The sequence below is a fragment of the Anarrhichthys ocellatus genome, unplaced genomic scaffold (assembly GCF_004355925.1).
Source record: "Anarrhichthys ocellatus isolate YVR2014 unplaced genomic scaffold, GSC_Weel_1.0 scaffold32, whole genome shotgun sequence".
NCBI classification, from domain to species: domain Eukaryota; kingdom Metazoa; phylum Chordata; class Actinopteri; order Perciformes; family Anarhichadidae; genus Anarrhichthys; species Anarrhichthys ocellatus.
The window spans coordinates 4,373,845-4,396,611 of NW_022280062.1; the positions used below are offsets into that span (position 1 = coordinate 4,373,845).

General features: G+C 43.2%; 1 protein-coding gene across 12 annotated transcripts in view; it reads left to right on the forward strand.

The window, feature by feature from the left end:
• Positions 1-22,767, forward strand: part of epb41l3b (erythrocyte membrane protein band 4.1-like 3b) — a 44,695-nt gene that overhangs the window by 10,840 nt on the left and 11,088 nt on the right. For 3 of the 12 annotated variants that reach the window (XM_031864931.1, XM_031864934.1, XM_031864943.1), the window contains exons 2-16: positions 4,773-4,951; positions 7,917-8,060; positions 12,549-12,653; positions 12,882-12,924; positions 13,039-13,114; positions 13,280-13,498; positions 14,735-14,822; positions 16,573-16,617; positions 17,266-17,418; positions 17,916-18,013; positions 18,582-18,757; positions 19,146-19,351; positions 19,827-20,411; positions 21,551-21,607; positions 22,446-22,481. In XM_031864931.1, the coding sequence (XP_031720791.1) occupies positions 4,784-4,951; positions 7,917-8,060; positions 12,549-12,653; positions 12,882-12,924; positions 13,039-13,114; positions 13,280-13,498; positions 14,735-14,822; positions 16,573-16,617; positions 17,266-17,418; positions 17,916-18,013; positions 18,582-18,757; positions 19,146-19,351; positions 19,827-20,411; positions 21,551-21,607; positions 22,446-22,481 (2,199 nt within the window). In that variant the 5' untranslated portion in view covers positions 4,773-4,783. The remainder of the gene's footprint in view (positions 1-4,772; positions 4,952-7,916; positions 8,061-12,548; positions 12,654-12,881; positions 12,925-13,038; positions 13,115-13,279; positions 13,499-14,734; positions 14,823-16,572; positions 16,618-17,265; positions 17,419-17,915; positions 18,014-18,581; positions 18,758-19,145; positions 19,352-19,826; positions 20,412-21,550; positions 21,608-22,445; positions 22,482-22,767) is intronic. The other 9 variants (XM_031864936.1, XM_031864940.1, XM_031864941.1 and 6 more) reach the window with 6 other exon arrangements.

Below are 22,767 nucleotides of genomic sequence, written 5' to 3' on the forward strand. Positions count from 1 at the left end.
GCTCTGTTATTGGCTGGCCTGTTTGTTGGCTCTATAAATTAAATATTAGTTGCCAGACCTGTCTCTATACTTAATTTATGCTGCACCAGAGCCGGAGAATAGTCTGGCTGAACGTACTGAGGTAGAGCACGGATCTGTTGATGTTTCTTGAATTGTTAAAGGCAGGACGACACTTTGCTAAGCCGTGAGATGTTATTGAGAAACATGTTGTATGCATGTCGTATGCCTAAATCAACTTTGTCAAAATGTCTGTCCTTACATTGCAGGTTGTTGTTTCAGTGAGGAACAGCAATAGTCTATAGAGAGTCAGGCAAGCAATTAGTTCCTGGTGTTGCTTATTACACCAGTTTAGTGGACTGACAAGTTCAACTTTAGCTCGGTTCATTTCAGTCTAACGTTATTCTAGGGCTGCAACTACTGATTGCTCTCAGCATTGATTCATTTGGTTATTATTTTCCTAACTAATCAAGTAGATATTTTGCACAACAAAGAATGTTCAGCAAAGTTTACATAAGCCTAAAATGATGTTCAAAAACCAGACACCATCCAAAACACAGACGAGATTTACGAGATCGTAAGACAGGGAAAGGATAAATTCTCACTTTGGAGAAGCTGGGGACATGAAAATAATGCTAAAAAATAGTATTTTATTCATCATATAAGTCCCTTTCAAAAGTAATTTTGGTTATTGTGACAGTTTACCTACTCACCAGTAGTTTACATTTATGGTGGCACTCTATTAGGCCTGGCCTAATCCAAAGAAATTGTTAAATTGACTAATGCTCGTACAATTTTGTCGACTAATCGGTTCGTTGATTTAATGGACAGATCTGTAAAACCTGAGTTTTTCTCTGAAGAATCAGCAAAAGCTCCACTTTAAATCTTGTGTTTACAGAGATGTGCTCACTAGTTTCTTGGAATGAAGTCATTCTAATTGACTAAAAAGATTTTGGTCGACTAAGACCAACAACAGATTAGTTGACTAATAAACTGAGAGGGGACAGCCCTACACACACTGTGCATGCAGAGCTAATGGTGCATGCAATGTAAGTCACTGCAGTTAAACGTATTCACTGAATGCCTGAAATCTAATGTAAATGTGAAATGACAACAAACGTAGGAAACGAACACGGTTTGCCTGGAATTGAAGTCACTTTCACGAGAAGACAAATCAATAAATGTGTTTGTTGTTTTGAAGTCAGGACACTTCGGGGATCTGTGGCCCCTCAGCAGAGGTAACTCTCACTTGAGTGGCCAGACCAGCTACATGGTATCCTGTTACAGGAGCTGTTGTGTGTGGCAGCTGTCAGCCCTGCAGCCATGTAGAAGGGTCTCATCATAAACTGCAGGCCCACTCAGGATGGGCCTGGACGTGTCAAAAGACGCCAACTATTCCCCTGCATGTAGCCTCCATAAGCTCCTCAAGGGGTTATGGGTGTGGGGGGGCAGGGGTGACAGGGATGGGCCCAGCTGTGGTTTACTCTGGCTAATGGCACTCAGCACAGATGGCAGTTCCTCGTGTGTGTGTGTGTGTGTGTGTGTGTGTCACTTTCCAACAGTACGCATTACAATCACAAATGGACCTTTTAAAATGGAAGTGTGCATGCATGGGGCAGCACCACAGTATTTAGTGTCAGTGATCTATTATATAATGTAGCTACATATTGATAGACCCCTGATTAACCTTTAATTGCGCTGTTCTGATGGGTAGCAGCTTCTCATTCTTGGGTTGTAGGTAGAGGTTGTGAACATTAATTAGGCTGTTTCTGCCTTCTCAGCCAACAAAAGGTAGTTGGACATCTTTGAGTTTTGTTTATTTAAGCCTGCAGTTACTTGCGAATGTTGAAAGGTAGATTTGAAATGATTCGGATATGATAAGTAGATTCAATACTGTCTTGAATCCATCCCTGCTTCCTGTGCGCCTGAGGATCTTTGCTGTAAAACAGCAGCTGTTTCTGACAGCAAATGTAAAAGCTTTAATAACCTGAAATGTTTGAATCTCTGTAACTCAACATTATTCAGCAATCGAGCGGCAACGCACGCGTTTAATGTGTTCGAAAGTCTGACAGATGATTAGATTTGAAAGACTTTTGCTTCAAGCTGAATCTCTACATTGGTGCAATAATCAGCCGCTCCTGTATACCAGCAGTGATCCAGGACACTAAATGAGTTGTGAACACAGCTTTCTGAATGCGTTATGTATGTGCCAGTCCATGGTGAGGGCCACACACACAAGGCTACTTTGTGAGGGCTGTTGTGCGGCCCCGTGAAGAGTGCCTGTCACCAGTGACTGAACGTATTCTTCCTCCATTTCTATGGTGCTAAGATGTTCCTTTCCTTCCCTCCTACTATAGTTCCCGTTTCATATGGGGCTTGAGAGAGAAGCAACGGTTAGCTGTGCAGCCGTCGCTGATTACTGAGCCGCTCCTCAACTCTGCCACACGTGACACAAGAAAGTAGCAGAGCGCTTCTCAAAAGGACTCCAGTTGAATTTGCCTTAGAGGTGGTTTTAGCATTAGTTAGCCTCATTTGGAAAATATGGTCTTTTTAAAAAAGCCAGGGTTGGAATTTGGATCTTGTGACTTCTTCGCTTCATGTACGTTTTCCGCTTCTCAGGCCTGTAATCAACATTCGGCCATCTTTACGGCCTTTTTATGGCACCTGAAGTTCTTGAAGTTTAAACCCGAGTAAGAGTTTGATCAGCATGTTGCGTTCAGTGACCCTTGATGTTCCTGATGATAGCGTGTGCAGAAGTAACGTGTCCAAGTCCAGATCATTCTGCTCCATTTGAACACCAACAACTCTCTGCTGAAGTGTTTTGTGTTACTTGTTAAATCTTTATTTGGCTTTGTATTGTATCCCCATTTTAAGTGATTCCATAGGAATTCAAACCCACTGCTTATTTGCAAATATGAATTACCCTTTGGCTTTCAAAATCACAATTTCCTACTTAAGAAGTGTATCATTCTGCATTACAATAAGCAGTAATACCAAATGATATTGAATCAAGATGTTGTTCTCCCTAGTTTACACGCTATTAATCACACCTATGGCGCTTTAAACGAGACAACAAAACACTCCTTTCAGTTTAGCTTAAAGTATTTTAAAGCATTGTATCTGTCAGAGTGTAAGATGAACAAAACAACATGGAGGCATGATGAGAGCAGGGACTCCAGCTGTTAATAAATCCAGCTATGTGCCAGCCAGTCCTGTTCACAGCAGGACACGTGGCGTTAGGCATGTGGGCCAAATTTAGTCCTCGAAAAAGCTTTCAAGAACTGAGACGGGTTTCTTATTACAAATTGTAAAGTATTTTGGCCCCCTAAAGCGAATTCCTGCTTGAGCTGTTTCAAAAATAATCAATACCTGTGATACTCTTTTTTTGTTTTTGTTGCTTTGTTTTTACATCCATAGTTTCCAATTGTAGTTGTTGTAGTTTTTCATAAAACATGGCCGTTGTTTTGGGGATCACCTCAGCACCACAGTGTTGCTGTTGTTGATCCAGTGGCCGCTGTCCCCCGGCTGGAAGTCAGAGATCCTCCCCCGAATCCTCCCGGAGTAAAGACGGCCCTATAAATAGAGCTGGCCGACAGCAGAATGACAGGCATCCGTACTACAAACCCCAGACTCCCTGCAGCAGAGGCCCCAGTGTGCTGTCCCGAAAACACGCCCTCCTAACCCCCACAACCCAATGTCGAAGTCTGTGGGTACGGTTAGCACAGGGAGCCCCTGGTGCAATCTGTCCCATCTGTCCTCTTCGTTTGGCAAAACCGGCTATTAGATGTTTCCTCTCGTTACACGGTTTTTGGGCCCTGGGGGCGGCATCTGTCGCTGGTTTGCTGCTATTGACAGAGGGAAGGTCGTGCTCTGAGAGACATGTACTGCTGGTGCACTACATGTACTTTGGAGGGTTGTTTGCAGGGTTGCCGCCAGTGTATTGCAAGTCCACGGTGGGCATATTATTTTCATTCAGGATTTATTTTTTATTTTTTCTGCTTAACTGATTGTTTTGGAGCCGAAACATTACGTATATAATGTTAGTCCATCAACAGAACAAGAATTTGCTGATGGTTCAGGTCATGTTTTTAAAGCAAAAGGCTGAATATTCTCCAGCGCGCTGCTTTTTTCTGTTTTATTCCGTTTTATTTGTTGTAAACTGAATATCTACAGTTAATAGAGAAAAACGATAATGACAATAATCCTGAGTTGCAGTCCACGTGAGAGTGTTTTGAGCCAGTTATGTGTGATACATACAAGAAAGAAAGAATACTAAATAATAAGTATTTGATTTATCTTTTTATGTAATTTATTGCCTCTAGTTTCTCTCCTCTCTCTCTTTTGTATCTCCGTGTTTCACCGAGGGCGGACTGTGGACAGTGAGATGGCATTCAAACACTCTGCAGTCTCGCTACCAAAATGAGTCCCTGAATAGGAAAATGAATGCCCCCTCAAGTCAAAACAACAACTACCCCCTCCCCCCCAAAAGAAAAGCAGTCGCCCTCGAGGGAAACGCTGAGTATATTGTAGAAACTGTGGATGTCGGGGCACCAGCAGTCTAAGCACTTTCCATCATCAGCTGTTGAGATTCTTAAAAACGAGACTTGAGTGCACCAAAACCACTTTACCATCATTTTTTTTTAGTCTGCTGTGAAACAATATCCACATGTCTACATTTGCATCAGAGAGCAGCTGACGGTAGATAAATTCATAACTAGTCAGCTGACTCATCTAGCTGTCCCCTTTACCCCCCCCCCCCACCCTCCACACTCCAGCGTGATTCACCATGACAACTGAATCAGGAGCAGACTCGGAGGCCAAACAGCCGCAGGAGAACAAGGAGACGGAGAAGGCGAAGGCTAAAGCAGCAGCCGAACCCACCTCGCCTCAGAACCAACCGGAGCAGCTCCCCGCCGCCGCCGCCGGACACAGCACCCCGGCCAGGAAGGAACAGGTCAGCCTCTTCGTAATTCACAGTCAGCGAAAAATCATTCAGCTTCAAACATACTTTTTCGATATTCTACTAACACTTAAGTCATTTATTTGAAGGTGTTTTTATTGTGGTGTAAACACCGTACGTATCCCTTTTAGATTAGCTTGACATCCGAGCCATTCGTCCCACTCCTGAATGAATTGTGTCTTTGTGTGAAAAATGTAAATGAACAAAATAAAAACTGACACCATGACCTCAGTGTTCTCAGTGGCGCTTATAGCCATGCAACAGATGCATCCGTCTTTCAGTCAGTGCTCGATGCTTTCATTCTGGAGATGATGTGAAAGACGTATTGGAAAATGTAATTGTTCCCAGTCAGCGGATTTGACTGATTCACTGAGTAAACAGACCTACTGAAGAAAAGCTCAAGGCTTATAGCAGTTCATGGTTCCAGATCTCTAGTTCAGGTCAATGAAATGAACTCTTGCTTTGAACTGCAAAGATGACTTATTGTCGATATGTTGAGTAGACTCGGGTCCACACTGCATCTTTAACCGTGGGGTATTCAAAAATAGTAAATGAAATCAAGAACCGCCATTTTGGCGATAGCGAGCAGAAATGGCAGGTTGGTTTAATTCGCTCTCTCGATGAATTAATGCGTAAAGATTTCCACTCTCTGGATGGGCCTTTTCTACCCTCCTGGCTGTGAGTGATTACAAACGCATTGCTTTTGTAAGCCGAGTCCGACTGGCAGGGGAACTGATATGCTTCTGTACTTTCGTAGGTCCAAGAGGCACTAAAGTAATTAAAAATGTGATGTTATGCCATTTTCATATGTCGTCCTCCCAGTCACTGATGGCTGATGGATATGTACACCAATTTAAAACCATGCGATCGCCGCAGTGTAGCTGCTGAAGGTTCCCAAATAAAATAGCTTGTAAACCAGGAGTGGGAAAAATGGGTGGGGCAGCATTTGGTGATCTGTTATGAAGAAGAGTGAAGCCCTCTGCAGCCCCACTGATGTTCTCTAAAATCTAAAGTGCTCGGCCCAAACAATCTATTATCTAATCACTCTACAAATTGAATTTCCAGTGCTTCTAAACTGCAGTGGGGCTGTTTCAGACTGGAAGCAGATTCCTGCTTATTCCTTAAGCTTGTAGCTGGTGTTCTTATCTGAGAGTTCTGATGAAGATAAACACTGTATTGAGTTTAAACTTATAGATTTCCGTCATTTACAATCAGCCGATGTTAAGGAGTCGAAAGTCACCACAGCCAGATGTGGACCGGCAGTAAAAAGTCAGTGCTGCTTTTGAGATGTTTTGCCTTTCTTGTGACGTGCTGCGTGTTAATGCAATCTGAGCACGCTCAGGCTCACGGCCCCGCTGACCGAGCACTGCGGCTTTTATCATGATGTGGAAAAAACAAAGTATGGAAATGTTTGAGGAGAAGAAATAGAGCATGAGTCGATGCGCAATTCATAATGGACGGTAATGAGAGAGCAGCAGATGCAGGGTGAGGTGAGGGATGGATTCATCATGTCCTGGCAATGTCGCAAAACATAATCTTAGCACAATTTTAATGAAAAAAATATGAATGTACACATTAGAAAGCTAGCGCATGACCGACATGATGATGCACACCCTTGAGATTATACAACATTGTGAACATCCGATTTAGCCTTGCTGTGTATACTGAGCTAATCATCTGATTCATTTATCTGTTTGTATAAATATCATTCGCGATGCACCAGTCAATCAACCGATTTTCAGCTTGATCGGCCATGACCAGTGACCGGCCAGTCGGTCTGAAATATAGCCACTTCTGTGCTGATCATGTTTACACTCGTGTGCTGCATGTTGGTTCACGTCGAGCAGTAACCGACGATTATCACGGCCACACACACACACACGATAATCATGGTAATCCTGCAGCAGCAGTTCAGATGTTTCAGTCAGTATCAAAACTAGCATGGCCACTAGCATGGCCAAAAACTATTTTTTTTAAATGTATAATTTACTTCCTTGCGTCCCTTAAGGTGTTACCTATCTGCCAATTCACACAGCTCCGACAATGTCAGAGCTGTGTGAATTGGCAGGAACTGGGCTGAGAAATATCACAGCAGCCTGACACAACAATGTCTGTGTTTCCTGTGAGACACATGCTCAGGCTGAGATATCTCTCTGGTCCAGCACGGTGCACATACAGTATGTGTAAAATCTCAGTAGTAGAACTGTAGACGGAGGCCACTTCATTCATACTGTATCGTTCACGAATAATCCCTAAAGGTTTTGAATACATTTGGTAATTCTTGGAAATTCGAACGAAATCAAATCTAAAATTAGACTTTAATCCTTATGTTCTCTGAAGGTGACTGCAATGTCCTTCTGTTGTTCAGCACTACTTCTAAAGGGGTCTACTTGAGCTGCATTAGATAGATACAATGTGATGGATTCAGCCTGTATAACAAGATAAGAATTTTTCAATACATGAATGAAACGGGGGCATTAAATCCACTCTGTGTGCAAGTATGAATGAAAAATGCCTCAAAGCCAGAGGCCTCTTTTCCACCATGAAGTCAGTCAGCGAGGGCTTTGTTTTCAGCCAAGTGGAAAATTGGATTTTCTCTATTTAAGACAAAATGGCAGTGCACCTCTAGCTCTCCTCAGTGGGACCCGATTACATTTACACAGGGTCCCAGTCTCCAAATTAAGGTTTTGAACATGTGACAGGACTGCTGGTTTTGTCAAAGACGACTACATTAAGGAACTGACGTTGAGGGCAGTTGGGTAAGGAAATAGTGAACAGAAGGTCTTTTTCATTTCTGATCTGTGAATACTTTAAACCTAAAATCAGAATGCCATTCATACAATGAAATTAATGTAGAAACGTCTCGCTGCTTCACTACGTTTAACAAAAACAGAGAAAACTGTGATTCATCATTCAACTAATTACTGTTAAACAAAAGTTGTTGTTTTCTTCCTCTCAGGAGCAGCAGGAGGGGGACCAGGTATCACACAGGTCATCCACCAGTCGTCTCTCCAGGTCTCCTTTGAAAGGAGTGAAGAAGACGAAGATCATGGAGTGTAAAGTCACCATGCTGGATGGCTCCGACTTCACACTCAATGTAGAGGTGAGAGGAAGCGGGAGACTTTTTGTTAGAGGGTAGTAAGGTAGGGAGGAATGTAACCGATGTAATGCATACAGGGCATCTAGCCGACGCATAATTCACTTCTTTAATTTCAGGATAAAACAGAGTTTAAGTTTGCAACTACATTCAGTTTTCACTTTTCTAATTTTGAGCTGGAGTCTGAAGGTATATTCAGTTATTTAATAGGCCGTCAGCACTTTTCCTGACAAAAAGGGTGGAACGGGGTTCATAGAAAAGTTATAATCATTTCGGTAAACGCACAATACGTGGCACCATTTAAGCCTGGATTTCACAAAACATTAAAATGATGGCAACTTTGATTACTGCATTAATATGTCAAAACAGAAGCGTGATCCACAAAGACATTGTCATAGGGAGCTGACGCTGCACCCTTAACTGCTGGTTTAACAGCCCTTCTAAGAAGGATTTAATGGATTTCACTACACATTTGCATTGTGTCAAATTTGCTTTGTGGAATTTGTCTTCCCTCCCTAAGCTTCTCTATGTAGTCTTGAAAGAGAAAAAGCAATTCACACAACGGTTCTTAAATGTTTAGTTCTTACTTCAAAGCTCATCCAGAAATAAACCCTCTGAGGAGAGGAGAGCCAACAATCGGCTGGAAAACACGTGTCTTTGTGTTGTAAACGTGGAGCTTGAAACACGGCCACACCAGCCGCGTGGCTTTTATCATCATGTGGAAAAAATAAATATGGAAATGGGATTTATTTTGCGGAGAGAAGACATACAGCACGAGTTGGTTGTTAATCATTATGGGTCACGACGTGAGAGGAGGGTGAGGTGTTGAATGGATTCATTATGTTCTGCCCTGGCCATTGCAGCAAAAGGGATACCAAAAGTTAAATGTTTTAAATTGAATTGGCCAAGATAGTTCTATCACTAGAACGTGGTTACCAGGATAAAGCCTGCACAGATACGTGTCTTGTCTCACATTGCTTTGTAAGGCTACTTGAGTGGAACAATTACTGATTGTCTATAGATTTAAGTATCCAGTGTTCAGAAGTAACTCGTACAAGAGGAGGCCTTCAAAGAAATGTATTTTTGTTATAAATGTGAGTGTCACAGTAGCGTCTTTCTGCCTTCGAACAATCGTTCTTTCTCTTCGAGAATTATCAATTCAGGAATAAATCTGAATAGTGAACTTATTTGACATTTCACTTTTACATATTTATGTCCTTCACAATGGAAAGTTGAGCCTTTTCTCAAAGTCTTTCAACTTTGTACATTCTCAGAATGTGTGCAGGCTGAACAGGGAGAACCAGACGCTCCTCCTCAAATCTCCTTTTGAGCAGATTCCTCCCCACCAGGGGTTTGGATAGAGGGATTAGCTGGCTGTTCTTGTGTTGGTGGTAAAGGGGTTCAGACTGTGAAATGAGAGCATTTGTTGGAGGGAATCGGTGTCATTGAGTCTGTGTGTTAACATGATTACTTTAATGTCCCACTGTGGCCAAGGAGGGAGTCTTTAAGGACAGGGATCTGGAAACCGGGGTCAGTCTGGACTTCCTGCCCTTGAGACAGTGGCAGAAAGGGTTTCTGCAGCGCTGAAATAGCTGCATGTTGAGATTCGACAAATTTATATTTTCATGCGCACTTGCAGACAATATGCTTTAAGTCGTTATCCTTTATCTAAATGTAAAATGAAAGTAGATAAACTGACATCACTGGATTGAAACCTGCTTTCAGGATGCAGGTATTTTAAAGGGGAACGCAATCAATGTTGTTTATTTCCATAAAGGTCGGGGACTTGTAGGAAAGATTAATGCAGCAAAAGCTTTTGGTCCCAAATGAGGGTCAAACTCAAAAAACTCTGGATCCCATGGTTCCCCCAACTCAACAAGGTAAAACTGGTTGATCGGCCCTTTAATGATATTTAACAACAGACAGCAACCAAATCTGATTTAATAGTCTTCTCTATTCTCTAAATTATGATCCGTTAATAAAACTTACTTTACATCTAGAAGTCAGATTATTCAGTTCATAAAATATGACGATGAAATAAGCTCCATTTGCAAAACCTCAATAGAAATGCAAGTGTAAGAAATGACATTCAGTACAGCCCAAGTCTGCTTTTTCCATATGGTCGTGACGGATGCAGGCGCCTTTTTAGGAAAGAGCAATAATACAAAATCAAGCTGCTAGAGGATGCAGTGGTCATGCTGTAGGCACGAGTCACACTTAGATGATGTTGGTAGTTGGACAATACTCACAATCACAGGAACCATTTCAAAAAATGGTCACACTAGAGAACAGTAAACAATCAAGCTAATGGCTAATGAGTTGCTTACTTAGCAGATGAGTACTCATCGTAACCAGTAAGGCACATTCATGATGAGTCGGAGTGCTTTTACTGAAGAAACAAAGAACAAATCAGTTGCATGAAAGAGTCCCAACAGCTGACTGTGAAACACAGCAGACATAGGTCAGCTTATGGTGTACGACACTGTGATACAATTGAGGTCAGAGGATTCTCAGATAATTGCCAGGCAGTCCTCCTCCTCCCAATCCTATTTGAAACTGGTCCAGAATGTGGAGATTTGACACTTCTATCCCTCTGACCTTGTAGTTTTCCCAGCTCAACTCCACGTCTGCACGAATCCTTTCCTATCATTTTCTGTGACACAGAGCTGCTGAACCTCCCCTACCTCACTTCAGAGGGTGTTCTGTCTCAGTGGAGGTGGATAAAAACCCACATCTCACTGCCTGCGATTTATAACAATAACACATATTTTTGAAAATCACTCTAGCTTAGATGCACATCTCTATCGTACCTCTGAAGCACATGACAATGCATGCTAAATGTAGGGCTGCAACAATTTGCGGATTAATTAGTCGATAGATAAACTACTATGAATCTGCAGCTATTTTGATAATCATTTAATTGCTAGAGTAATTTAAGCAAAAAGCCACACATCTTCTGGTTGCATTTTCTCCAATGTGAGGATTTCTTTTGTGATTGTAAACTGAATATCTTTGTTACTTAATTTCAAATTAGTCGACAGTTAAGTGGATAATGAAAATCATTAGTTTCAGCCCTACTTTTAATTCATGGTTTGGTGATGCTAGTTCATATAATCCTTGTGAATCTCCAAACTCACTGCAGCCACTTCTTTTGTTTCCTCTTTAAATTTGATCAAGATTGATGTTTCTTTTCTTATTCGAGATCCAATTTCCTTCTGATCTCATTCTCTTTAACAACCCTCGGGAAGACGGAACAGAAGCCAGATCAGATCTGCTGCACTCCACGGTCGGCCTGTTAGACCACTGTTTGACGAAACAGGGGCTTGCAGATCGCAACCTTTTTGTGATTTGTGTGTGTGTGTGTGTGTGTGTGTGTGGGTGGGTGTGTGTGTGTGTGTGTGTGTGTGTGTGGGTGGGTGGGTGGGTGGAGGTTCTGCCAGTAAAGCCAAGGGTTGTGTTCTGAATCCACCGTCGCAGCAGGCCAGCAATAGTCTGTCACGACTCTGCTAATTCCCTCAGAGATCTTCTGGTGGGATTGACTCTCTGCCTTCAGCGGCTTTATGGCTCTGTTCAAAATAACGCAGAGACACTACCGAGTTCTCATCCTAAAAGAGGACCAGTGTACGCGTCAAGTGATGAAACCGTGTGGGTGGATGGTGGTATAAATGTACCATGTGTGTTGTGGATTACTTCTACATTCCAGCAAGATATGCGTGTTTATTTCCATCTGTACCTTCATGTCATGGGCTACATTTGACAGAAGGTGTGTTATGACTCCTGCTGTTTGCATAAGCTGTGGCAGTGGTTTTCAATAAATCCAGATGTGAGGAGCTGGCTTTAGCTTTGTGCAGGAAGGAGACGTCTGTGTTGTGGAAACTCGGACCTTAAAATATCTTATGCGACTCCCACCGCCTCCAGCGGGGGAGTCGACAGCGCTCCAGCCATTGACATCCGGCACTCCGCGAGAGACGTGCAATTGATCGGTTTTAAGTGTTCACATTGCTGATGTTCATGAATTTGAAAGGTGTATTTATACTACCATGCTTTTTATAGGAGGAGTTGATCCATAGTGGCCCAGTTAGTCAAGCGTTGCTGCAATACCTTTGAGGGTTAACTCCTGCAGGAGAGGCTCTGTGATGCAGCAGTGTAATGTGCTGCATCATCATGCTGTTTAAATAATTGAAAGCTTTGATTTCATATTGCGGTTTTCTGAAAGAAAAAAAGTTCAATTATCTCCAATGACATCATTAGATAAGTTAGGTTTGTTTTGATGTCATGTGGTTTATTATGCGTTTTGTCTTCATCATTGATAATGGTGAAGGTTCACAAATATGAACGGCCGTAACATTAGGAAAACTCTTCTCATGCAATATAACACGCTGATTCTGGCAGTACAATCCTTTTTAAATGATACTCTCTTCTTCATAAAAGGTGTAAAAGATGCGATGACTTTCGGTGTACTTCTTGTTGAATGAGTTTATTTCTTTCTCACAGAAACGAGCCAGGGGCCAAGTGCTCTTTGACAAAATATGTGACCACCTCAATCTCCTGGAGAAGGACTACTTTGGCATCACATGCAGAGATGTAGAGAACCAGACGGTAAAGGAAAATGTATAATGTGCTAATTATCAGTTTTTATGAACTTATTATTAAAGTAATGTTATAGAAGATCCAAATATGCTAAAGGACGTTGAATAACGTGTAAACTTTTTAAAAGTCCATCTGTAAAAGTGCACTTGAGGAAGTCATTTAAAAGAAACATTTTGTTACGTTTTTTTATTAATTTGCTCACAAACTTCTGACGACAAATGCGTCTGTCTGTTGCAGAATTGGCTGGACCCTTCCAAGGAGCTAAAGAAGCAGATCAGGAGTAAGTCTAGTAGTCTAATAAAGCCACTCGAGTGTTAAGTCTTTAACAGCCCAACAAGGTGTATGCAATTGTAAAATGCTGCTTCAATAATTCAATGTTCTTTCTACTCCTCAGCCGGACCCTGGAACTTTGCTTTCAACGTCAAGTTTTACCCTCCAGACCCCTCCCAGCTGACTGAGGATATCACAAGGTGAGTTAGCGGCTAATCTACAATTGATGAGTATGCAGGTAAACACATATATCTTTTTTTTTTTTTTTTTTAAACCCAGAAGGTTTACAAAGAAAATCCCGATGTTACATTTTATAACAAACTAAATAAGTTGACTGTTCTGTTTGTGTCCTGTTCCTCCCTCAGGTACTACCTGTGTCTGCAGCTGAGAGACGACGTGGTTTCAGGCCGTCTGCCCTGCTCCTTTGCCACCCACACGGTGCTGGGCTCCTACGCAGTGCAGTCTGAACTGGGAGACTACGACCCCGAGGAATTAGGCAGCGACTACATCAGCGAACTGCGCGTCGCACCCAACCAAACCAAAGAGCTAGAGGAGAAGGTCATGGAACTCCACAAGACCTACAAGTTAGTCTCGGCATGGTTTCCTAAACTCTTTCTTTTATGCTACTCGCCATAACTTTTGATCAAGAATGTACTCTTCAGTACACTGTGCTGCTTCTGTGAAAAGAGTGGATATTAGACAGAATTCAAAATGTGTAAAGGTTACTGATGTGAGAAAGGTAATAATAGAAGGCAATTCAAATGAGCATATCAACAGTACTTCTCCCAAGGCAAGGCAGTTCCTCGGTGCCGCTTGTCTCCAGTGGTACAGGAGGTCCTCAGCCCAGCCTGTCTGCCGCTTAGAAGCTGGGTGAACATATGCCTGTGCTGATTACCTGATGCAGGTGTGACCAATGCCATGTGCCTAGTGGCTGCAGCACCTGAACTGAACCTGACCCTGAACTCCGCCCCCTATTCTGGATCTGCTTGGCTTTTCCCCCCTGGTTTGCCACAATATACAGTATATAAAAAATGTACTAGTTATACAGCTTTTAAGTTAAAGCCCCAGATTTCACAATTTCTCTTTTACTATTAAATAATCTTGGTAAAAGAATAGTTAAACACTCTACTACTATGTCACGATTTAGATTGAAAATTGATCGAAATGACCTTTCGATTTCGACCTTTGAAGCCAAAAGCAGTAGATGCGACTTCAAATTTGCCCTCCCCGTGAGTCACGTAAACAACAAACGCATCGCCTCATTAACCGTAAAACTACATTTTGTTGGCTGCAGAAGATGTAGACACTGCAGCAACCATTGGACAATATCCAAAAATCTGAGACAAAATCGATAAATAGGTTTTTAGAATCTCAGAACCCAAAAGCCACACAGAGCACCTGAGTGATTACAGCCTGGAATAATACTCTGTTCTGAAAGGCAGCGTGTCTCCGCATTAGATTCATGTTTTCCTGTAAATGGATATCGCTGGCTGTCCTTTGTCTGACAATAATTTGATGCAGTCCTGTGTAGCTTACTGGATGGTGCAAGGCAATGACAGAGCATAGATTTAAGGTCTCTCTAAAGACCCATCTATGCTAAAAATGGATGCACTCATGCTACTCTGTTGCTCTTCAGTTAATGGCATCCATAAAAACGACCATTTCCCAAAAGCTTTCATGTAGTAAAACTGAATTATCCCTGTTTTAGATGGTATTGGTCTCTTATCTCTTTAAGTGTTGCATGTTCACATTGGTCAGAGAGCATCACATCTCTTTGCTGTGCTTTCCCTTGTTTGACCTGTTCTGTTGTGTTCTATCAGGGGCATGACACCAGCCGAAGCAGAGATACACTTCCTGGAAAATGCCAAGAAGCTGTCCATGTACGGCGTGGACCTCCACCATGCTAAGGTAACAAGTCACTGCAAACTGTTATTCTACATTGTTCATATCATATTGGAAAATAATACATTTGTTCACTGAAGTTGTTAATTCCTTTCACAAGTTGGCAAGGGAACTGATTTAAGTGTTTTTTTTTTTTTTTTTAAATATAAATATAATTTGTATGCAATGACATTTCTTTCTATTATCCTTAAAGGAATAGTTCAACATTTGGGAAATTACACTTGTTCACTTTCTTGCTGAGAGTTTGAAGATCGATGTCTGTACTTTAAATAGGAAGCTACAGTCGAGTAAGTCTGTTAACTTAGCTTTGCACAAATACTAGAAAAAGGGGAAAACATCCATCCTGGCTCTGTACAAAGCGGACAAAACCCAACTACCAGCACATCTAAAGCTCACTAATTAACGTTTTTATTACCTTTGGACACCGCCAGGCTAGCTGTTTCCCCTTGTTTCTAGTCTTTGTGCTAAGCTACCCAGCTGCTGGCTGTAGCTTCATGATTACCGTACAGACATGAGATCCTTCTTTCAATCGCACTCTCTGCAAGGAGGTGAATATGTTTATTTCCCGAAATGTTGAACTATTCCTTTAAGTTGTACACTAGAATGTCACTCGTGACTCCAGTAATGTTGGTTGTTTCCAAGATGCATTAAAGGGATAATTCAGATTATTTTCAGTGGGGATGTTTGAGTTACTTATCTATACTCTGTGTATCACCTCCAGTGAATGACAGTCAGAACACCCACAGTTTGGAGAAAGTACGGAAGCGAAGCAATGTTCTGCTGAGGACGGGGACAGCAGCAAAACGTATCATTGCAACCTAAAAAAATTTAGGTTGCTATATTTATAATATTTTTGATCGGTAACTGGAAGTGAAACTTGACAATGGGGGTTGTGGCCTTGAAGAGAGCATAAATAAGTTTTTAGCTTTCCTTTCAGTTCCCCATCAGGCTATCAGACCCCCCCCCCCCCCCGTCCCCTGCAGTACATGGCTTTGCTTCTGTGTTGGTACTCCTGTCTGTTTCTCCAAACTGGGGACGTTCTTACTGCCAACTATTTTTAAGTAATAAAAGATCCTCATACAACCCCACTTCGAACTTTGTCTTTTAAGAAGTGTGCGAGTGATATGTTAAAACGTAAATGTTTCTTTTTATGCTAGATGAGACTAGCACATTCCACTCACGCAGTCAAAAGTGACGCTTGCCTCCACAACACCGCTGCTTCAAAAACATGCCGGCTGCCACAGTAACGCCTCCGTTTGACATGCCTCTGTTTCGCTGATTGACTGATTATTATGTGGATTTGGGGGGGCTGAAGGGTGGGGGGTGGGGGTGGGGGGGGGGTCTGGAGCCCAGCTTGACTTGGAATGATTTTTTTGCCATTTCTAATCCGCCGGCCAGATGGGATCGAACGCATCATTAGAACACAGGCAGCAAAGAGAGAGCTGGATTACAACTGCAGCACCGCTGTCATCGTAAAAGAACATTGCAGTCATCAGTCTTGATATGAATCAGTTCTCAAAAGCGCTTTGAAATTCAGAATGGGTGTAGATGTGAGCGATGGAGAGGATATTGCCCTCACAGATTTAGATCAGAATAGAGGAGATGACAGAGATGAGGAAGCGGCCTTGATCAAACCGAGTCGACATCAATGCTAACTGTTTGATATGTGAGTCAGTTTTGATACACGAGAACAAATATGTACGTATCAGACCAGCATCCCTATTTTGTCTTCTCTCCTCTCTCATTAAATGCAAAGTTGGTAGGGAGTCTCTATGAATGCTTGGCTCCAACTGAGGGAGAGGTAAGAGGCTGCATCTCATGTGCTTACCTGCGCGCGCGTGTGTGTGCGTGCGTGTGCGTGTGCGTGTGCGTGTGTGTGTGTGTGGTTTCTACTCGTGCATGGTAACATACAAAGTTGTCATTTCAACATCCCACTGAGACCAATTGTTCCTGCTTTGGACCGACGCTTCCCTCTCCGAAAACGACATCATTGGTTTCACCTGCTCGCCTCGTGCTTTGTGCAGTGAAGAGCATCATTTTGTGCTTCATTCACCATTTCCCAAATCTTCGCTGTCGCTTAAGCCATTCAATGCCCATTTATTAGTCTTTATATAATGTAACCACAGCCTGCTTAGAGAAGATAAGAGCACCATATGCCTGATTCCACTCTCCACCTGCCTGCTTTACCCTGTTTTTATCACAAACTTGGCTCTGTTCAATTCTACTTTACCCTGCTGTGCACTGGCTCCCGTTTATCCTGTAGAGTTAATGGAAGCTTAAGTTGTGTAGAGCACAAAAGGAAGAACAATGTTGTGGTCAGTGGCTTCTTCTATGAGATTGCCAGGGATCCTTTGTTACCAAAGTGACACATTGTGAAGGAGTTTCATTGAAGTAACTTATATATATTTTTTTGCTGTTTTCTTTTCTCCGCCTATTCTTGGTGTTTCAGGACTCTGAGGGAGTGGAGATCATGTTGGGAGTTTGTTCAAGTGGCCTGCTCATCTACAGAGACAGGTTGCGAATCAACCGGTTCGCTTGGCCCAAAATCCTAAAGATCTCCTACAAGAGGAACAACTTTTACATCAAGATCCGGCCCGGCGAGGTGAGAACAAAAACAAGCATTGAAAATAACTTGTTACAGATATCATATGGATGACCAGAGCTGGAGGATAATCTGATCCACCTCTGATTCTGTGTTTGAGATAACCCTTTGTGCAACACAGGCAAACCACAATTGGCCTCTATTTCAGCAGCATTTCAGAGGTGCACCAAACCTCGAAATTGCTGCCCAACATAAACACACTTGACTGATGTTTTATAAAGGAAATACTGTGATGCTGCATATTTTATATAAACTGTATTGGCTTTGCTATGTGGGCGCTGCAGAGCTGTTTTAATGAAGGATATATGGGATTTGGATATGAAACAGGGAGATTTTGACATCTGTGGCAAAAATAACGGGACACTGGGTCATTATTTATATAAGCAGTTACTTTTCTGCAGATGTGAACCACTAGTATCATGTTAGCGTTTAACATAGAAACATGCATTAGTGTAGTATGTAGTGAATCTCACCACGGTGTTTTGTCCCTGTTGCAGTTTGAGCAGTTTGAAAGCACGATTGGTTTCAAGCTTCCAAATCATCGCGCTGCCAAAAGGCTGTGGAAGGTCTGTGTGGAGCACCACACCTTCTTCAGGTAAGAAACAGAGGAGCTTTGACTGTGGTAGCAAAGAGCTTTTGGAGCTGCTGCAGGTAGCTTATTAATAGAAAAACTACTCTCATATTTCCCTAACTGAGATGTCATTATGTTGTCCTGTTCTGGTATCAGGTACGTGGTCGCTGGCAGTAATTAATCATTCAAAAACATTTCCCTTAACGGCAAAAAGACGGTATTTTTTCCAGAGTTGGACTCTGAACACAAGCTACTTTGTTGTTTTTTTTTGCATCCTTTGTTGTTAATTTGTCACAGTCATGCCACTCCTGTAAACATACGTTGACTGATAATCATCTGGGATGATTTCTTTGTAGTGAAACAGAAGCAGTGCGCAGAGTGTTGGTAACTGTTGCCATTTGGACAACATGTGAAGTTGCTTTGTGCCGCTTTAAGCAAAAATGAGTCTCTTCGGTTCTTTTGAGTAGCGAGCCAAGCCCGAGGGCCCTCTGGAGACTATTCAAATGAGTAGGAGTTGTAATGTTTTTCAGTGTATAGCGTAATCTGTGTTATTTCCGTTTTGATTAATGTTAGTGTTTGTAACTCGTGACAGGCTCATATCCCCCGAGGCTCAACCCAAGAAGTTCCTGAGCCTCGGCTCCAAGTTCCGCTACAGCGGCAGAACGCAGGCCCAGACCCGCAGGGCCAGCTCCATGATCATCAGACCTGCTCCGCTCTTCGAGCGCTCCTCCAGCAAACGCTACAACATGTCGCTCAGCTTAGATGGAGGTGAGGAGCAGTTGAGGGTTTTGATGAATGGCCGAGTAAAGTGCCACCCAAGTGGAAATGTCATTTAAAGATGTTCATTTATCCAGTTCATTTTGATTACGGGCGTATTTAGAAGCTACTTTGTGTCACCTGCACACATTTTTCATTTTAGATGTTCCTTATTTTCGAGATGGATATAAATATAAATGTGCTTTGCACCTTAAAGCCTGTAAAGATAAGATGTCAGGGACACTTCTGCCGTGATGAAGCCACAATGTGCAGGAGAAAATCCAACGCTTTATTCCGCTGCTCACACTTCTCCCAGACATTAAAAAACAGACCGTAGGTGTCCATGAAACGTCACTGGTTCCAGTCCGTCACGTCCAGCTTTTGTCCTCCTGTCCTCCAGCACCAATGACGGAGAACCACGAGACTCTGATGAAGGACAGCGCCGATGATGGGGCGGCCAAAATCATCACCAAGGGAGACATCATCACCACGGTAACGACGGAGAAGAAGGCCGAGGAAGAGAAGGCGGAGCAGGAGGACGCTGGCATGGATGCTGCTGAGACGCAGGAACCGACCACCACAACACCGCTCAGACATGACGCGAAGGTAAACTGCTTTCGACCCGGTTCGGTTCAGTCAGAGCTGCGTTCATTTTGGACAAAGGAACTTTGGAGAGGCTTTAGTTGTCTTTGTATTTGGTTCAAAGTGAGTGATGATGAGTGAATGTATACACATATGCCATCAGCTTGTCAAAGAAACAGATGTTTCTTAGAAGCTGCTGCGTTTTTATCTTTTTATGTCCCTTTTTTTGAGATTTTAGTTTTGTTTTCTTTGTTAAAATACTTTTTAAAGGCTGATGAAAATGTCCCAGTTGCTTTCAGCTTAACCCACTGCAGCAGACAAGGCCTAAGTGCTTCTTCTCATCTTGTGTGCGCTTTACTAATTAGCTTTTCTTTTCTTGTCCTTCTTTTGACCCCACACTATACTCGTGTGTGTGTGTGTCTGCTCATGCGTATTCGCCCCTTTCCCCTTCGCACATCTCCATTTACACACTCTCTTCGTTGACATTTCCCTCCATCAGTGCTCCTCCCATGTGTACACAACCGACCCCCTCCGCTCTGAGCTCTCTCTCCCCTCATCTCCTGTTTCGTCACCTAAAGTGCGGCGGAGGCGCAGGGAGAACACGCGTAAGCGGGCCTCGTCGGTCAGTCCAGCCAAGAGCTCTGCTGGGTGCCGCCGCCGGCAAGCCCACGCCGACCGCAAGGCCGCCCTGCTGGACGAGCAGGTGCTGCTGCTCTCGGCCCGCAAGCAGAGGCTGGAGCAGGGCAAGAGCCGCGGCGGCACGCTCTTCTCCTTCTCCCTGCACCTGCCCGACCTGTCCTCCTTGCTGGATGAGGACGGCTACATCTCCTTTCCCGACATGTCAGAGATGCGCTTCCTCCCTATGTGCGCGCAGAACTTCCTGCCTATTAAGTCACCGTCACTCATCCCCTGCTTCCTCTTCATCTTCTTCTTCCTGCTCTCCACCTCCTTCTCCGTCCCTTACGCCCTCACCCTCTCTTTCCCCCTGGCGATGTGCCTCTGCTACCTGGAGCCCAAGGCAGCCTCCCTGACCGCTTCCATAGCCCAGGGCTACCATGACCATGACAGTTCAGAGGAAGAGGAGGTGTGTGTGCGAACGTCTGTGTGTTCCAGTACCCGCCTCTGGCTTAGAGTGGTAGTTCATTATCAACAGTTAACCCCCTATTGTCCTGTCCTGTATCTCGCTCTGCTGTTTCACCAGTTCAGAGCCGACCTGGAGACTGTGTCTGTCCCAGTGTCTGTCAGTTCTCCTACTTTCAGAACCTCATCTCTGCCCTGTCACACTCTCACCCTGTAGACTACATCCTCATCAGCATCACACAGAGATGAACATGCAAGTCCCGCCATTTTCATATTTGATTGGCTTGCATTTAATTTCACCTTAACGAGCAGGTTAGACACAAATATTGGGGACTTTTTACTTGCGTCAGCCTGAATTTTGTCTTCTTCTTGAGACATTAACATCACTAACAAATCACCAAAAAATAACTCATGCAGTTGCACAGTGTGAAACAGTTCATTGTGGAAATATTTCAATATTTGACTGTGCCTGTTGATTATTGATAATGATGATTTGAAGAACTCCCCTATCTTCATTTAGTCACTAATTCAAATATCACGAAATATCATATTCTAAAGCATAGCCTTGTGCCTAACCCATCTCAGTGTTCTCATCCACATTCATGGTATCACAGTGTAGAAAGTGACCGCTACAAAATCAACAACTGCTGCACGGAAACACGACGCACTCAGTCTCTCTGCATTGCTATCTGAGTCAAGCAAAGCAGCACTAAGAATGATTGATCTAAATTTGAACGGCTGAAAAGGGCTAAAAGCAGAGTGCGAAGATGTCCCCCCCCAGTAACACCCTTTTGAATATATATATATATATATCAGGATTCAGGCATGCCCCAAATCCAGAGCATATTTGATGTTACACCTAAATGTCAAAGTGACTGACCGAAGGTTTCAACTTCCTCTGAGTCTGTTTTGCTTGCTTACTTTTTCATTTGCTTTTTTACTTCTGTTGTTCTTTTCCCAACCCTATCTGCAGTGTTGTCTGATAATGTGTAGCTTACAGAAACAACCAGTGCATTTCCATTTGTTCCATTTGTGGTTTTGAAGAATCTCTGACGATGAATGCATTTTCCAGGGGTTTTAATAGTTGGGTTCTTGTTGTTTTCTTGCTTGCCACTCGGAACGTTTTTTGTCTGTTTGCGAAAGCAGACCGACAGCGAACAAACTGACTTTGCCTTTGATGGAGAGATGACCGCCACAGAGGTTTGTACATCAAGGAAAGACGTCATATTGAAGGCATGAAAAAGGGAAATAAAGTAATGCTGAATCATAGAAAGAATTTGTAGAATTTGTGTACAAGGTCCGCATGCAACGCATGCGTTCCATCTTGTTATGCCCATTTAGTTCTTCTTTTTCCTTCTATTTTAATGTATTGTCGACACACTTTCTCTGTATATCATTATGTCTTTTCCACTGACTACCTTACAATAGAGGGCAAACGCCATGACGGCCCTTTCACTTTGGCTCTCTATAGCTTAACCTCGCCCCCTACACAGTTCAAGCTTCAATTTTCTTGTGAGAATCTCATTAAAGCGGTCTTCGGAATATGCAGTTAATAATAGTGAAGTCATTCTAAAAGACTGAGCCTGAAGCTGCATGTCCCAGGAAAACAATCGGCAACAACTCGACTGCAGGTAGTAAGCTAATTAGCTGCACATGCTAGCGGTTGCAGCATATGCTACAGCAAAGAAACACGTTGTTTAATCCATTCCTTACACTTCTGTGCACACCACTTCCACCTGTAGAGAACATTGAAGCTTGACAGGCCCGCCATGCCGAGTTATGGTTGCTGAGGCTGTGATTGGACAAATGCTGTTTGGGGGAGGGGTTTAGCGAAAGCTCAATTTCTGTCACAATATTCTTTACTTTTTTTAAATTCAACCACCATCTTTACCCTCTCGTATCTCTGCGCTTGCCGCTCCGTTTAGCTCACTTTCTCTTTCCCTTCACCTGATTCACCCCGGTGCGTTTCTTCTTGTCTTAATGAGCCCTTTCCTCCTTGTCTCACACTCTCTGTCCTCCCCTCTTTACTTGCTGTCAGTCGGACGCAGACGACGACTCTGAGATGCGGACTCAGGTACACTGGGCTCGCTTCATGGCCCCGCTCAGTGCATCACACCACCGCCGCCAGATGCACTGAGCCGCTTTGTCTCTTTGTGCCGTCTCTCCACCTTGGCTTGCCTGCCGCCGCTTCTGTTTATATGCTCACTATCAGACCACACAGCAGACTGACCATTCACTTCACAGACTGCTGCTGCAAAGCTGTCGCTGCTTCTAAACACATCATTCCAGCTCATTTTCAAGTGCTATTGTTTGTAAATGGTGGAGTCCTGTTTCCTTTCCTGTTGCTGCAACCAAGAGTC